Here is a 17418-nt window from a genome sequence, read left to right on the forward strand (position 1 = left end):
AAACCTACTCTCTTTCTCAACCTCTCATTAGATTCACATAGACCAGAGATCTATATCGGCACACTCAAGAGGCCAGCTCAAACATGATAATTAACTACGGATGGATAGATGCGTGGCCTACACGAACTAATCTTCTGTCCAAGTGGCAAGATATTTGTAGACTCATGCATGCATATGCATACACTGCACTGATTCAACCCAAGTGGGAAGATATTATTTTGCTGGTCCATGCAATGCATGCCCTGCCTGCAGCCGTGAATGGTGACCAACATGGTGTTCTAAAAGTGTGATCTATTGACTTGAAAAAAAAAGATCATTCCACACAAGAGAAAGTTCTACTCCCCCGTTTCATATTATAAGTCGTTTGGCTTTTATATATACCAGTTAAATTTCTTTAGATTTGATCAAATTTATAGAAAAATATAGAGGTATTTTTAACATAAAACAAACATATTATCAAAATATATTCAATGCTATATTTAATGAAACTGATTTGATATTTAAGTGTTGATAAATTGTTCTATAACTTGGTTAAACACAATAAAATTTAACTATAAAAAAAGTGGAACGATAATATGAAACGGAGCGAGTACTTATTTGATTGTAGCGATGAGGTTGGGAATTTATCGTAGTATCGTGGGGTCCCTGTGTTAGAGGAAGCATTCACTTGGTACTCCCTTCGTTTTACATATAGTACTTGGCAATTTTGATTTCACGTAATTTTAGTTTGAGCGCTCATATTTTGTTAAAAAAGACTAACAAAAATCTAAACAAGCAAATTACATGAAAATATAAACACATGTAAATCTTGTTCATCATAATTGAAAGATCTAAACGATATAGTGATCAAATCTATATACCTATAGTAGTTCGGAAATTCTTAGGAATTCCAGCGTTGAAAATATCTGGTAGTTAATTAGATAAATCATATTATCTATGTCCTGGATGCTTAACATAGCGGGAGGCAAGCAGTTTATATAGGTTCGAGCCGTTTATACCCTACTCCTACTGTGCTCTTCTCTCGATCTCTCTTTTTTTTTTCAACTCTAGCTAGAACTACAGGTGCCGTGTGGCCAAATCCGAGGATCCTTGACATCCGAAGTAACCGAAGGCAAGAACCTCGGAATGACACCGTATAAAGAAAAGTTCCGAGAAAACACTAATAGTGAGGTGGTAGAGTTGTGCTCGCATGACTATCCATCATGGTTCAAATCCCGCTACTCACAGATATTACACACACATAAATATATTTTTGCTTGTCTTTTTTTTTAAATTCTTTTTAGCATACGTTAAAGAATGTAAAGATATATGAATACAAATTAATTTATCCGACATTTTAAAACAATTTATACCTAAAAATTACTGCTGATATATAATGCCAGTACTCGGGGAGAACGCCCAACTTTTACGAGCGCCGCATGCGTAGACGACGAGAACTAGGCAAGTGTCGTGTCGCGGCGTCTCTTCTCTTCCTCTCCCTGGCTTGTGGCGGACACATGCATCCTCCGTCCTCGTCACGGTCCACTCCGCTCGGCTTGGCCCCCCAAAAATTAATCAACTCTAAAAAGGACGCCTAATTGCGTCTTCGCGCGAGATAAGGTTAGCCTTTGTTGAGGTCGTTTTTAGTTCTAAACTTTTTCTTTAAATTTTTAATTTTTTTATCACATTAAAATTTTTCTACACATATAAAGTTAAGAAACTTTTAATTTTAGCGTGAACTAAATACACCCTAGGTGTGCCACTAAAACTTTGCTTTCTGGTTTTTTTGTCTTAACTAATTATCACCTTGCATGCGAATCCCCACGAAGTTATCCCGCACCAATTCTGCGTGATCATGGCACTGTAGATTCAGCACTGAGCTTTAGATTTACGCGGAGAAAATTTTTAGTTGATCTTGTAAAAAGAAAGGCAGGTAGTTAATTAAAGAGTACTGCTCTGGTAAGTTTCATTAAACATCGAAAAATAATTTATAAGTAAAAATATTTATATCGGTGTTATTATTGGCAGTCTAAAAACAAAGGGCTAATAAATAGGCTAACATGAAAAATGACCCAAAAATAATCATCTCTAAGATTAAGTTATAATTTTAAATTTACTTTAGCCTGACAAGCCAATAAATAAACGATGAAAATAATAATCCGGTAAACCTAAACAAGCTAATGCTATACATGTTATCTTTAATTAGGTTTATCAGGTACCGACAACTACTTCTGTTCATATTAATTGGGAGGATAAAGATGTAGCGGTATTTCTAACCGAAAATAAATATAATGACAAATATTCTTAATACACATTTAATAAAAACTGGTTAGGTGTTGTAGTAAATAAAGTTTAACTTGGAGAGAAAAACCAAGTGATATGGAGTGCGTGGTTACTAGTAAAACAAACTAATGATTGATAGCTAGAAGGTGGAGTAGGGGGTAACACTTCAGGCAAGCCTACTAATTTCCTTCCACAAAGGATCCTAAATGCTATAGGTTAAGTTGATTACTCAGCAATGATGTCACACACTTCCACAAATACTAACAATTAAGCTCTCCAATAACAACAAAAATTCAGTTTAAGGTAGCTAGAGAACAGATCAACAACAAAGCTAAAGGGATTAGAGCAGACGACAGGCTAATTAGCATTGTTATTATCCACCATCCACATTTTTTTAAGCATGTCTCCTTCCCAATGCTTTTCTGCACTTATGGCTATTTTTTAGGAATCGATCGCGATCGATCCTTGAATGGTAAGTTCAATGCTCCCTTCTTAAAATATGTGGCTCGTGGTCACCACGCTCCACTTACTTGGCAAAGCAGCAAATATTATTAATAAAATGAGCTGCTTCCGAGGAAAATAAAAAATAGTACTAGAAGAAGATTCCACTAAAGCACTGTAAAAATAGATAAATAGCACAACTTACCAACATGACAGTGATCAGCGCTCTTCATGGAAACAATTTAGGGGCCAATATGACACCCTGAAGCCTAATGTTTATGATCAAGTTTTGAACATGGAGAGTACCATCTCCAGAACTTAGACATTTAAATTCTATTCTTGTGATATTTTATTTACTCTTTTAAATATGGAAACCTAAATACTACCAACTACTGCAATTTTCGCACCGTGTAGATACATGAAGCACGCGTCCATCCTCATCACCCCATGTACTAGAATACTGTCATATGGATTTCGAGTTTTTTTTTTTTGAAATTGGTAAATCATAATATGGAAAATACATTTTTTCTAACGATTGTACTGAAATAATTTTCATATATCAATAAATTATTCTTAGAGATAATGATAAACAAAGTAACCGGGATAAAAAAAATGCCACTTCATTTTTTGTGTAGTCAAAACTCAAAACTAGACAATTTGGTGCAAAGTTCTCCTACATCATCGACTTAGCAAATTAATTAATGGATGCCGGGAGACTAACTAGTCTAGGGAGCTTAAGAGGGCACTTCTTTTGAAAAGATCATCATATCGACGGTACATTTCTTTACTAAGAACCATATTACCGCAGCTAAAACGACAAACATTATCATCAGCAAACTCTATAAAAAAATTGTCATGGTCTCAGCCTAATTAAGCCAAATATGCCTCTGTCGGCTATTCTATACTTGGCTCACTTAACCAAAAATAATTAGCGCGTGCAGACATGTATCTATCGACCACCGTGTGTATGACCCCCAAATCCATCAACACAATTGCACCATTTGTTTCATCCTTGGTTTTCCAAATGGTGGTGTGGTTTCTCATAAAAAAAGGGTATATCATTTGATTATATAACATCATGCTTGATCATATGATGAGCTGGAAAGTAAACACCTACGCATTACAAAATTATTTTTATCCTTATAGGAAACAAAATATTTTAATATTATTTACATAATAACGCAAACGTGCACATACCGTAAAACCACACCAAAAACCGCTGAAACCACATTTCTCGCAGAAGATTCCAGAATATGCCTCCTACTCTAGTTTTCTTATGCTCTCTGTCCACAAAAAAACAACATAGGATAATATGTGACGTTTTCTCATTGCACTAAGAAATATCATGCCCCATCTTAGATTGTTCTTTTATGGGATGGAGGGAGTAGATAGTTAGGCTCCCCCATCCTCTCACTGATCAGCAACCTCTTCCCCATTTTATCCGTTAGATGAACACAATTTCAACAGTACTAACTTCATTATGGTCATCCATACGTCATAGACCAATGCACGCACACACAAAATGGACAAAATGGTGTAATTCTAAAAAAAGTTGGACAAAATGATGCACAGAAGTCAACAGATAAACTAACAGATAGGATTAGCACGGCCTAGGTTAGGCACCCATCACATCTTACTGACGTGAAAGCACAAATGCATATTACTATGCATTTCGTGAGTTTACAGCGACCAATCCAAGTCGTTAGCACTTGGCATTACCTTTTCACAGGTGATTTTTTTTTTTTTTTGCTTGTGGGCACGCAACTTGTGGCCCAACTTGGGCCTGTACTTGAGGAGCAAAAGAACCTCTGTCGCAAGTTATACCACCTAAAGGAAGTACACACGCACGAGCAGTACGAGCTCCATGGAACTAGTAGCTGAAACTCGCTGATCTCTACAGAAAAAATAAGTATGAGTTCTTTTTTCGGCAACTCGAAAAAGTGACTTTCTTTTTTTTTTGTTATCACGTTTCTTATAATGAATGCTGTACATATGTATGTGTGTGTGTATTTCTATGAGATAAAAATAGATATTTCTACGAATATGGGTTTACAGGCATATCTACGAGTATGGGATTACAGGCATTGTAAGAAAAAGGATTATTTTTGGATTATTTTTATCTCATAGATGTCTTTTTAGAGTGATATGCCTGTGATCCCATACTCGTTCTTCTCAGATATCTGCAGAACAATAAATTTACTGGTTATATCAATGTCCTTGCTAATCTCTCCCTTGATGATCTGTAAGAAATCAACCTATAAGTAATTAATATTTTATTTGCACGTGCAGTACCACATCTCATATCTTTGCTTTCCTTATATAGGAATGTTGCAAAAAATCATTTCACTGGCTGGATTCCTAGTCAAATTAAGAAGTTAAACAATCTACAGTGAGTTCTCCTGGCTTATGAACATGCAAAAATGAGAGTTGTACACTGACCTATTATGATCCTTGTGTACAGAATTGACGGAAATCCACCACCTCCATCATATACAGCTCCCCCCTCCACCAAACCGTCCAAACAGCCCAGGTCAAGACAATGGTGGTTCATGTTTTGGTGGAAGCTCTGGGGCAGTCCTTGCATTCTTTGTGATAAGGAGAAGAAAACGCAAAGCTGCAATGGAAGAACACTTTGAACAGCAGCAACCATTCACCTCATTCCCTTCAAACGAAGTTAAACGTATGCTTACCTGATATCAGCCTTGCTGATCATCATACTTTAGTTTTGTTATCTATTTTATGCAATCATCTGAAAATTTGCTTCTGGTAAAGTGCAGACATGAAGCCTATTGAGGAGTTACAAATAGAACAGCATGGTGACCAATGCAAGGTAGGTTACGATGACAACTCCAGCTGCAAGTATCTGGGCTTGGTGATGGCTTCACGAGATCCTTTGATATTGTCATGATAGTTCCTGATCAAAGCAGATGCCGAACCTATATATTTATGCTTCAGAAACAGTAAAATTCAGAGAGAAATGATCGTCACCATCATTTAGTATGGCTATGATCAGAACCATAAACAGAGGGAATTCGTAATCCCATCTCGGTATGACCGGTGCTGGATTGGGAACATGATTATAACCTCAACAATCACACCAATGGCGATTGAGTAGATACAGAAGTTGCCTATGGAGGTAAGAATCAGAAAATTCAGTGGTTAGAAACAGCTTACAGCACATCCACTTGTGAGGTTCTTATAATCTTATTACAGTCTAAAGATTGATGAATCACCTTCTGAAAATGCCCAACAACCTCAGTGGAGTCCACTAGATGAGCTGCCTTGCCAAAGAAAGAGTGTATCCCAGTTGCAATGACAACAGCTTCAATCTCACCATGCTTGCATGTTGAGCCAGTGAACACTATGGTCCCCGGTTCTTTTGGTGACAGGAAGGGATTCACCAGTGAGAGCTGACTACAAGATGAAGGACAAACAAAAATGTGATCAAATTATTTACACGGATCAACTAGTCTGACATTCCAGTGATCGACATCTTTCGCATGAACGGCGTGTGGCAATTCATTTTCAGAGGATCTCCCTCAAGTAGGCACGCATCTGCAGGGACAATGTCACCAAACCTGATGCTGATTATATCCCCAGGTACCAATGTGGAAGCATCAAGCTCTTGCCACTGCTCATCTCTAAGAACCTGGTAGCAAATCCATGTATACAACAAGATCAGACTAGCACAATGGATTCACTTGCAATTTTTAAATTTCTGTTCAGAAAAAAAAAACCTTTGTTTTTAGCGCCAACCGGGACATGAGTGCAGCAGCTGCATCGCCTGCATTGTTTTCCTTAATGAAGCTGATTGTTGAATTGATAATCGGGAGGCAGACAATTCCCAGGAAATCCTCCCAATCAGTACCTTGGCTCTGAACAAAGACAGTAAACGATTGAACACCAAAGAAATCCATTATAGGTTGCTTCTGCTTATTCTTTTCATGAACACACAAAAGACTTGTGCATCAAACGTTCAGTAACAACCATGGATGTAAACGAGAGAAACCATGCAACAGCAGACAAGAGCTGCCATGAGAAAGGAGAAACAACAGAGATAAGAATAGAACACTACACATCAGAACATAATCAGCATGACGTCGAATCGTTGCCAGTCTTATGGCCAATCCAGGGTTCAATTCTGATGAAGGATTTACGCAAAAACAATGGTAACTAGAGGCTAGGTAACAGAAAGGGCAACGATAAAACCAGAACAGAACATTGTTTACCTTGCTCATTTACAGTTTTCTACCTAAAAGAACTTCATCTAGATAAGATAGGAATGGCAAGATAGTGCATATGCCCAAGACAATGTGACTAACAAGGGACAAAACAGAGCCAAGTTGACAGGGCTGCTGATGGATCAAGCCATGTTGCTCAGCAGTTCAACCAGGTCATTCTTCTTCATCTTGGAATATCCTTTGATTCCTCGAGATTTCGCAAGTTCTCTTAGTTCTGTGACCTTCAAAGTGCTTAAATCAGGACCTCCTAAGGAAGATTTCAGAGTCGTATCATGAGATTCATCAATAATTGGAACACTTGGGATTTGCAAAGATGGCTCATCATATTCTCCACTGGGTTCATCAGTATCAGAAGCATCAGGTTCATCATCTGAAATATGATCAAGGTCATCCAAAGATAGGTTTTCTGGTTCTATTACAGAATTAGGTTCGAATGTAGAAACCGAGTCTGGTTCATCTGTAGCAGCCTTATTTTCCAAAGTTGGCTTAGCCTCTTGTACGGCATCATTGATGTTATTGATGACTCGTTCGGCATCAACATTGGTAACAGGCTGAAACTTTACATTAGGAACAGGGGATCTTCGCCTAAAATTTGAAGCTGGCCTTTTGAAGGCTGCAGGATGTGGCTTTTTCTGTTCTTCCTGAGTGTCATTCTTTATGAAGATGCTTGAATTTTGTTTATTTCCAGATTCATTGCTTCTCTTTGTTTGGTCAACACTCTGTTCTTTCTCATCACCGCTCTTCCTTCGTTGGTCCACTGAGTGCTTCCTAAGCAGATTTAGAAGGGAGTCAACACTGCCCCTCTCACCCTGTGCTTTTGCTTGTTCAGGCTTCTTCTCCTCCTTCCCTTTCCCCCTTGCTCGCAATTGTGCTTGAACCCTTTTAAACAACTCTACTATCTCCTTCTCTCTTTCCCCTGGGACTGATGTTGCTTGAGGACGGGAATTGCTTGTCAAAGAGATGGGTGGTCCATTTTTGGAGGACATAATATCAGTATCGAATTCATCAATATTCTCAGAGTCATCTTTCTCCTGGTAAGGCTTACTTTTCCTCCGAGCTGATCCACCCTTCTGATGGCGTGTGATATCCGAACTTCTTGACCTATGGTTGTTGGGATTAGCACTGCATACCAAAGACAACTTCATTGGGCGCAGCATAGGCAGTTTACTCAGGAAACAAGCTCCAAGAAGAAATCTGTTGTCTCCATGATAGGCTGGTAATGTTCTGCCTGAAACCCAAGAAACAATAGCATAGTAATGAATAAGGACGAAAACTAAATGTTTCAGATTGAAGGGTTCGCAGTACACAAGATATATAGATACATAGAAGTTGGACATACAGATGGCCATGGCACAACTTTCTTTTTCCACTTCACCCCATTCACATAATGCGAAAACAAGTGTACATAAAGTGCATAAAATTTTTAAAAAAATCATAGTGCCATAAGCAGTTCCTTCTTTCTATATTTGTTTATCAGTGGCAGTTTCATGTTGAGTCAGCAGTGTTCACATACATAACCTGCTATGATCATTCACACGTAATTAACTTCTAAAAAATGAAATGAAAAAGGATGTGTTTGTATGTTAAAATAACGAATAGTTCTCTTTTACGAAAAGGTTGCATTACCAAAACATATAAATATCATGTGGAGCCCAGCTTGTCGGTTACAATTAACTAAAAGGAAAAATATAAGCCGCTACAGATCAGAGCATACAATCATACACATCTGACCCATATGGGTAAGATTTGGATAAAATGTATGGGCCATTTAATGTAGACCTGCTATGTGCCTTAACAATTTAATCCTATCTGGATGAATGCAGGGCAGAGGAAGCTGTAATAGGGAAATCAAGAAAGCAATTTAGGGAAGAAGAAGCCATTCAATTTCAGCTGGTCTGTTTCATGTCCATGTGAAGGTTCATTACAATTTCAGCCCATTAATCAAGCGCATTACTCTGGTAAAACATACCATGCCCACTCATATAATGTTTGCTCTCAGCATTACTTGCACTAGCAGTTAGCCTTCTATCACGCTGCCAGTGAGGCTGTGAGTTTTAGCCACAAGTTCCATTGTGCTTTGAGTTCTTAAACATGATAGCAAAAAGAGAGGAAAAAAAAGGCTGGAAGTCTACCTACCTAACTAGAAGTAGATTTGAAACATTTTTTCAATACAATGCATCCTGGAAGATAGAGGTAGATGAAAACCTTGATCAAGAAGAATGGGGCTAAGGAAACTTGCAAGAACAGTAGCAACCGATCATCTAATTAAGTTCAAACAGGTTTTCAATGCACAAAAACACATCCATATGTCTGTTTTCAAAGTACAAAGAGTTAATGATTGATGATTTAGAATCTCCACAGATATACTTCTTTAACTCTAACCACTGATATATAAAGTTCTATTAAGATGGTGATGTGAAATTGATACCATTAGTTTCACATAAAAGGTGAGTTATTCACATAGTCTTTTATTATTGGGGACCCCACCCATCTCCAAACCATCATGTTTACAAATGGAGGTACCAACATTACAGAGGCAGTATATATTATAGTACATAACAGATAACCAACGGCTGGTGTTTTCAAGCTGCTATGGAAAAGAACATATCTAGCCTTGGCTTAGTGGACCCTAATAGAGTGAAATTCTATTCATGTGTTATTCAATAGATTTCACTTATCATTCTTCTACCTCAAGATGTCACCGTCTGATCTCTCCCGGAGGAATATTCACTATCCTGATGCACTAGCATTTCCTATTCATGACAAAATGGAACTAGACATCAACAAGAGGTCTAGTAGCCTATACTACCTACCTCATTTATCATTGTGTATATAGTGCTTCCAGACATATAGCACTAAAAATGCTGATAAGCATGTAATTTGACACCAAATTAACCATGAAAGTAATATGCGGACAGCAAGAATTCCTTTAGCTAAGACAGTTTTAAATTTCCAGTTTTTCCCAAGCTGCTCTACGGCTTGTGAGGATGCATCATCCTACAGTGATTTCTTACCACACTTAGGGCTAGAAGTTTGGATCGCGTGATATTTAAAGGAAATGACAGGAAACAGAATAATTCATTTGGTTTTAAAGCCTTTTTCACTGTTCTAACCATATACGTTCTCCAAGCTGTGCCAGCAAGCAGCCTTTGGAAACCTGGGTAAAATGGCACACTCATAAACAGTGTATGAATCATTAATAACTTGCTAAAGAAACTAAACTTAATAACTCTATATTTCATTCTTACAATGTATCATCATATTTACACCAGCAGTGCGTGCGAGCCAGATTTTTTGAAAGAAAATGCGAGCCAGATTTCATAGAGAACGATAGTTAGTTTTCCTTAAAAGAGCTAAGAGACAATGCGCCACACACATTAAAGCAGTGGCGGATCTGACATGGGACATAGGGGTTCAGTTGAACCCCACCCCCCCCCCCCCCCCTCCCCCAACCCCAAACTTTTTTCGGAACAAACATTTATTAGTATTAAGGTTAAGGCAAATTTCTACTACAACGAAGCTAGGGTTAACGCAAATTCGAGAAAAAAATTGCGTGGGTGGAGAGAGGGAGATGAGACAAGAGGATGTGCGTCGTAAGGGATGCGGCGGAAGCAGCAGGACAAGCGACGGCGACCCCGCTCGCTCGCTCGAGCGATGGATGGATGGGAATCGGCGCAGGCGGCGGTGGCGGAGGATGTGCTCACCTGGATGCGGCGGAAGCAGCATGACGAACGACGGCGCCGACGGCGCCCTGCTCGCTCGCGCCTCGCGGGATGGATGGGGATCGGCGGCGGCGGCGGCGGCGGCGGGCGAACTAACGGATAACTCACGAAAACAATACGTCAAAAACGGCGAGGGTAATTTAGTAATTTCGCCAAGCACTCTCAATCTGCATATCCTATCCCCCTCCAAAACGGTGCAAATCTGAAAAAAGAAAGTATCCATAGCTTAATTCTATTTTCCAAACGGAACATATAGGACACCTTTGGGATGGTAGATTTTTATTTTATTTTATTATTCGGAATTGCATGATTTTATTTATTACTCCCTCTGTTTCTAAATATTATTAATTTTTTTCATATCATTTAATTCATTGTTAAATATACTTATATGTATACATATAGTTTTACATATTTTACAGAAGTTTTTAATAAGACGAATAGTCAAACATGTGCTAAAAAGTTAACGGTGTCAAATATTTAGAAACGGAGGGAGTATATGATTGAGATGGTGGATAATAAATAATAAAGGCAATTACAAATTTGCCACTGGTTTAAATCATTAATCATTATTGCAACACTGCCACTAAAAAATTATAAAAATACTACTAGAACTGTCTTTCGAGTAGCATCTTGCAAAATAAAAAAAATATGGACAAATTTTACAAATAACCCTAAATAATAATATGTATGTCTGGTAGTGTGGGCACTGCCCGATTAGATATGGTTCACTGGACAGGCCATGTCATGTCAGCCCACATGTTTTATGGAGTGTATTCTTCCGAAAATCACATCGTATAGTATCATATAGCTAAAACTGCGAAGTCAGGATATTGTGTGGTAAAGTTTGACTAAAATATGTTACAAGTATAATTAATAAAATGAGCTACTTTTGAGGAAAATAAAAAAAATAGTACTAGAAGCCATTAAAACACTCTGAAAATAGACAAATAGTACAGGCGTACAGCTAACCGACATGACAGTGATCAGCATAATGTTTATGAAAAAGTTTTGAAAATGGACGGTGCCATCTCCAGAACTTAGACATTTAAATTCTATTCTCGTGATATTTTATTTACTTTTCTAAATATTAAAACATACTACTACCAACTACTGCAATTTTCACACCGTGTCGATATATACGCACATGTCCATCCACATCATGTACTATAACAACGCCGTGTGGATTCCGAGTAATTATTTTAAACTAGTAAAATCATAACATTGAAAATATATTTTTTTGACGATTGTACTGAAATAATTTTCATATATCAATAAATTATTCTTAGAGATAATGATAAACAAAGTAACCGGAATAAAATAAAATGCCACTTCATTTTCTGTTGTAGTCAAAACTCTAAAGTAGACAATTTGGTGCTAAGTTCTCCCACATCATCGACTTAGCAAATTAATGGATGTCAGGAAACTAACTAGTCTAGGGAGCTTAAGAGGCTCACTTCTTTTGATAATATCATCATATCCACGGCTCCTTTTTTTACTAAGTACCATATTACCGCATCTAAAACGACGGACATTATCATCAGCAAACTCTCTAAAAAATTGTCATGGTCTCAGCCTAATTAAGCCAAACATGCCTCTGTCGGCTATTCTATACTTGGCTCTCTTGAGTCTTGACCAAAAATAATTAGCGCGTGAAGACGTGCATCTATCGATCACCGTGTGCACGACCCCCAAATCCATCAACACAACCGCAACATCTGTTTCAACCTTGGTTTTCCAAATGATGATGGTGTGGTTTCTCATAAAAAAAGATCAATCATTTAGTATTATATAACGTGATGCTTGATCATATGATGAGCTGGAAAGTAAACACCCACATATTACATAATTATTTTGTTCTGGTAGGAAACACGATACCCTAATATTATTTACATAACGACGCAAACGTGTAACTACGTAAAACCGCGGCAAAAACCGCTGAAACCACGTAGAAAACCACATTTCTCGCAGAAGATCCCATGTTAGGCTTTCCAGTCTAGTTTTCTTATTCTCTTTATCTAAAAATAAATTAATCTAGTTAGATGTGATAGATCACAATATTACAAATCTGGCGGATGTATGTCTAAATTTATAGTACTAAAATATATTATATTCCGTACTATATTAACTTATCATGCGAAGGAAGTACTAGAGCGTAGACAGTTAGACTCCCCATCCTCTCACTCTGATCAACAACCTCTTTCCCTCTTTCCCCCTTAGATGAACACAATTTCAGCAGTACTAATCTCACTATGGCCATCCATGTGTCATAGACCAATGCACACACAAAAGGCACAAAATGGTTTATAGTCAACAGATAAAGGATGTGTTTAGTTCGTGTGCTAAATTTTTTTTAAGTATAGGGACACACATTTAAAGTATTAAACGTAAACTAATAACAAAACAAAATACAAATTTCGCCTGTAATGTGCGAGACGAATTTATTAAGCCTAATTAATCCGTTATTTAGCAAATGTTTACTATAGCATCACATTGTTAAATTATGGTGTAATTAGGCTCAAAAGATGCGTCTCGCGATTTACATGCAAACTGTGCAATTGGGTTTTTTTTCGTCCACATTTAATGCTCCATGCATGTGTCCAAGTATTTGATGTGACGGAGAAGTTCAAAGTTTGAAGAAAAAATTTTGAATCTAAAGACGGCCAAACTAACAGATAGGATTAGCACGGCCTAGGTTAGGCACCCATTACATCTTACCGACGTGAAAGCATAAATGCATATTACTACTCCAAGTCGTTAGCACTAGACACTACCTTTTCCCCGGCGCTTTTTTTTTTCTTGTGGCCACGCAACTTGTGAGATGTGAGTTGTGACTCAACTTGGGCCTGTACTTGAGGAGCAAAAGAACTTGTCGCAAGTTGTACTACTAAGGCCCTGTTTAGTTCGCAAAAACTTTTTCCCAAAAACATCATATCGAATCTTTAGACACATTTATGGAGTATTAAATATAGATAAATTTAAAAACTAATTGCACAGTTAGGGGAGAAATCACGAGACGAATCTTTTGAGCCTAATTAGTCCATGATTAGCTACAAGTGCTACAGTAACTCACATGTGCTAATGACGGATTAATTAGGCTCAAAAGATTCGTCTCGCGGTTTCCAGGCGAGTTATGAAATTAGTTTTTTCATTCGTGTCCAAAAACCCCTTCCAACATCTGGTCAAACGTATGATGTGACACCCAAAAATTTTCTTTTCACGAACTAAACAGCCCCCCTAGCTGAATAAGTAGGAGTACACACTACACAGCACAAGCAGTACGAGCTCCATGGAACTTGTGGCCGAAACTCCCTGATCTATCTCTCCATGAAAACGAAGAAGTATGAGTTTCGTTTTCGGCAGCTCGAAATAACAATTTTCTTGTTTTTCGTTTTCAAATAACACGTTCCCTAGATCAATATAAACAATGTGTTTTGTGTAAAAAAATATATGTAAAAGTATTTTGGAAAAAAATCAAATAAATATATTTTTAAAATTTATAATAGCACATATATCATGTGCTAATAATTCACCTGTTTTCTTAGCCACAAATAGCAGCTTGTTGATTTGAACCGGCCCATAGAAACCAAAGGAAATTTCCCTTTCCTATAAGTTGTAGAGAAGAAACTTAAGGAATTTTTTATCCACTCAAATCTCTTGGAAAATTCATATAGATTGAAGTGTGCATGAATTCCTATTCCTCCACATTTTCTTATTCATGTGTGTTAAAATCCTTCAAAAACGAATAAGCCCTTAATGTTGCAAGTCGAAGCCAAGTAGCTTTGAATACAATAATAATAAAAAAGGAACGAATTACAACCTACAAGTATAATAACACATAACACCATGGGACTAATTTCCTATCTTTTTTACTGCCATGATGGATAATTGACCATATTTGTCTTTCTGAATGTTCAGATTAATTGGGTTGTTTGGGCCTGTTGGATCATAGTTTTCTACAGCTACATGCACGCTGAATCTCTTGTTTTTACTGCAGTCCATCAGGCCCGGTTTCTGTCAAAATTTTCACATGTTAAAGGGCTCCTTTGCCGCTTGAGGTGAATCAAGGTCAGAAAGGGACACAGGTTCAAATCAAACACACCCCAAACGATACGACAACTACAGATTCAAACAACACAAACATGAAAATTTCGACCACACACGCAGAATTACAAACTAGCAAGATTGCTTTATGGCAACGTTAACAATCAGTACAATACAGTACAGTACAAGTAAAGTACAAGAACTATGGAAGCCCTAGCTAATAGTACGACGCGTTGAGACAGTCGTCGCCGAAGCTCCAGAGCCCCACGCTCTCGCCGGCGACGTTCGCTTCACCGGCGGCGAACAGCCCGTCCATGAGCGAGGCGAACGCGCCGCCGTTGAGGTCGCCGAACAAGAAAGGATCGTCGAGCGGGAGCAGGCCGGCGGCGGCGGTGTTGTTGTCACTGTCGAATGACGCCGGGAGCACTTCGTCGTTGGAGGTGACGTGGGGCTCGCTCCGGGGACGCTTCTTGGCGCCGCCAGCGGCGTCGAGGAGTGCCTGCTGCGCCGCGGCGTCGTCGTCGGACGACGCCGACATGCCCTGCCACGAGAAGTCCGGCAGCGCGCTGCTGCTGGCACCGGAGCTCTCGCTGGCCTCGGCCTCTTCGTCGACGAGGTTGACGACGACGACGACGTTCGGTGTCGTCGCCTTGGGGGTGGCGGTGGCGGTGGTGGGGCGGCACTTGCGGGGGCGTGGGGTGGCGGCGGTGGAGGAGGAGGAGGAGGGGAAGTTGAGCTTGGCGGTCGCGCCGCGGAGGTCGCGGGCGGCGGCGTCGTAGGCGTGGGCGGCGGCCTCGGCGGTGGCGAACGTGCCGAGCCAGACGCGGACGCCCTCGACGGGGTCGCGGATCTCCGCCGCCCACTTCCCCCACGGCCGGCGCCGCACGCCCCAGTACTTGCTCGGCCTCGCGCGGCGCCCGGCGGCGGGCGCCGCCCGCCGCCGCCTCACCGCCGCCTTCTTCCCAACCACCACCTCCTCCACCTCCTCCTCCTCCATCTCAGAGTCCTCACGTCCGAATCTCTCAAACGCCGCCTGGAAGTCGTCATCACACCCGCCTCCACCAACCTTCCGCCGCTTCTCCCCGTCGCCGCCGGGCCACACATGCGCCGCCGTGGCGCGCCGCGGCGGCGTGGCCGGTATGATGTTAGCCAGAATCGCGCCGCCACACATGTCGTCGTTGGATCTTGGGTTTCCTCTCGACGATCTGATCAGTTCGCACTTCGCAGTAGCTAGTTGCCGGAGCTGGACATGGTGGCGGCGCGCATATATAGAGGCGGGCGCTTGGATGGCGCGAGGGGAAAGCAGCGCGGGAAAAGTAAGGGGAGAAAATAAAAGAAATGGTCACGCGGGCCACGAGCTCAGTACGCGACCCTCCAAAATTCGTGGGCGACGAGACGAGTCGAGCCGAGCCGACGACGTTGCGAGGCGCTCAAGGGTCGTGGGTGGGAGGATGGAGGAATTGAGGATAGGAACGGCATATTGCACCAACCGAGTACACTTCTGACCTTTCTCTCTCGTCGCCTCCACCGCTTGGCACCAAAAGCTTTTCAGAACCTGAACCTGGTCTAATTTCTGAACTCCCAGCCTGGATGCTCAGTTCCTACTACTACTCCTTGACAGTTGACACACAGTTTACCCTTGGGTTAGGATTTCGTAAGAAGTTCAATTTAAAAGATAATCCCTTTGAATAAATTTCACAAAACTATTTACCGTTAACTAAAAACTACTATTGTATAACTATGACTTAAGCTGTACACAAATTTAACGTCAAAATTATCACAAAAACTAGAGGTTTATCGTACATTTCCTTACAAAGTGAAACTGAGTTAAACTTTACACAAAACTATTGAAATAAGTTTTACTTGACATCGAGGTACATCACTGAAACTATGGAAATTTTATAAAATTCAAGAGGTTTCATAAACTTCACTCATATTTTATAAGATTTTGTTTCAATTCTATGACGTAAAAACAACGGAAAGTGAGATATATTATATACATTGATGTGAAGTGAAAATACATGCTAAACCCTATTTGGAGTATAATCTATCTCGTGACTATTGTTAAAAAAAACCTTTATGGTGACAAAGTGTAATTTACTCTATATTAAAAGTTTAATCAAGATAACAGTGTAGGGATATAACATTTACAATATATAGTTTTGCAATTAATTATGTGTTTAATATGTGCTTTTTACGAGATATCATAGCTTAGATTTATACTTTTGTGATAAATTCGATGTTACATGCCTATTTTGTGACACAACAACTTAAACATGTGATTTTGTGACAGTTTTATCAAAATATCTGTAGTTTTGTGAAATTTTTCAATAATCCTATTTTATATAATTATATGCAGAAATTTTGTACGAGCTAGTTGTTCATTTACTGCGATGAACAGTGAACTCCAATGTTATAAACGGGAATTGAGTTCTTGATCGTCTGGGTTGCACATGGACCCTTTTGACAAGGGTTCAGTAACTGCAGGGTATAGATAAGGCCAGTAATTTACCAGTGACGGCCATACTCATAGTTACCAGTACAACAAGGCAACGATCTCACGATACCGAAACCGTTCCCGGAGTACGGCCTTCCAGTTTTGCCAGTAGGCTGTATCAACAAGTGGGTGTTTAATTAGCTAAAGGTACTTAAAAGCTAGCTCCATACAATTGGAGGGTTCATGTTAATTAGTGGCTACTAGTAGTATTTAA

At 39.6% G+C, this 17418-nt stretch overlaps 3 protein-coding genes across 3 annotated transcripts; all 3 read right to left on the reverse strand.

The window, feature by feature from the left end:
* Positions 1-1947: 1947 nt before the first annotated feature.
* LOC127765371 (ATPase 3, plasma membrane-type-like) lies at positions 1948-6663 on the reverse strand. Its single transcript, XM_052290254.1, has 5 exons — positions 6441-6663; positions 6282-6352; positions 5937-6117; positions 5143-5831; positions 1948-4597 (listed from the first exon to the last, which is right to left on the reverse strand). The coding sequence occupies exons 1-4, from the start codon at positions 6618-6620 to the stop codon at positions 5796-5798; spliced, it is 468 nt and encodes a 155-aa protein (XP_052146214.1). The 5' UTR covers positions 6621-6663; the 3' UTR covers positions 1948-4597; positions 5143-5795.
* Positions 6664-6798: 135 nt separating this feature from the next.
* On the reverse strand, positions 6799-10809 carry LOC127765367 (SAP-like protein BP-73). The gene is made up of 2 exons (XM_052290251.1): positions 10649-10809; positions 6799-8172 (listed from the first exon to the last, which is right to left on the reverse strand). Exons 1-2 carry the CDS (start codon positions 10668-10670, stop codon positions 7067-7069), a joined length of 1128 nt encoding a protein of 375 aa, XP_052146211.1. The 5' UTR covers positions 10671-10809; the 3' UTR covers positions 6799-7066.
* A 3980-nt stretch (positions 10810-14789) lies between these two features.
* On the reverse strand, positions 14790-16192 carry LOC127765369 (ethylene-responsive transcription factor ERF073-like). Its single transcript, XM_052290253.1, has one exon. The coding sequence runs from the start codon at positions 15876-15878 to the stop codon at positions 14925-14927; it is 954 nt and encodes a 317-aa protein (XP_052146213.1). The 5' UTR covers positions 15879-16192; the 3' UTR covers positions 14790-14924.
* Positions 16193-17418: the final 1226 nt, after the last annotated feature.

The sequence above is a fragment of the Oryza glaberrima genome, chromosome 3, assembly GCF_000147395.1.
Source record: "Oryza glaberrima chromosome 3, OglaRS2, whole genome shotgun sequence".
NCBI classification, from domain to species: domain Eukaryota; kingdom Viridiplantae; phylum Streptophyta; class Magnoliopsida; order Poales; family Poaceae; genus Oryza; species Oryza glaberrima.

What these genes read in the sequence shown, in the direction of transcription:
- LOC127765371 (XM_052290254.1), bottom strand. Translation starts at nt 6,620, where the DNA reads ATGGATTTCTTTGGTGTTCAATCGTTTACTGTCTTTGTTCAGAGCCAA. An exon ending in GGGGATATAATCAGCATCAG is followed by an intron (nt 6,118 to 6,281) that starts GTTTGGTGACAT and finishes TTCATCTTGTAG; the next exon opens with TCAGCTCTCACTGGTGAATC. An exon ending in TTGTTGGGCATTTTCAGAAG is followed by an intron (nt 5,832 to 5,936) that starts GTGATTCATCAA and finishes TTACCTCCATAG; the next exon opens with GCAACTTCTGTATCTACTCA.
- LOC127765367 (XM_052290251.1), bottom strand. Translation starts at nt 10,670, where the DNA reads ATGCTGCTTCCGCCGCATCCAG. An exon ending in GCTGCTTCCGCCGCATCCAG is followed by an intron (nt 8,173 to 10,648) that starts GTGAGCACATCC and finishes CTTGGGTTTCAG; the next exon opens with GCAGAACATTACCAGCCTAT.
- LOC127765369 (XM_052290253.1), bottom strand. Translation starts at nt 15,878, where the DNA reads ATGTGTGGCGGCGCGATTCTGGCTAACATCATACCGGCCACGCCGCCG.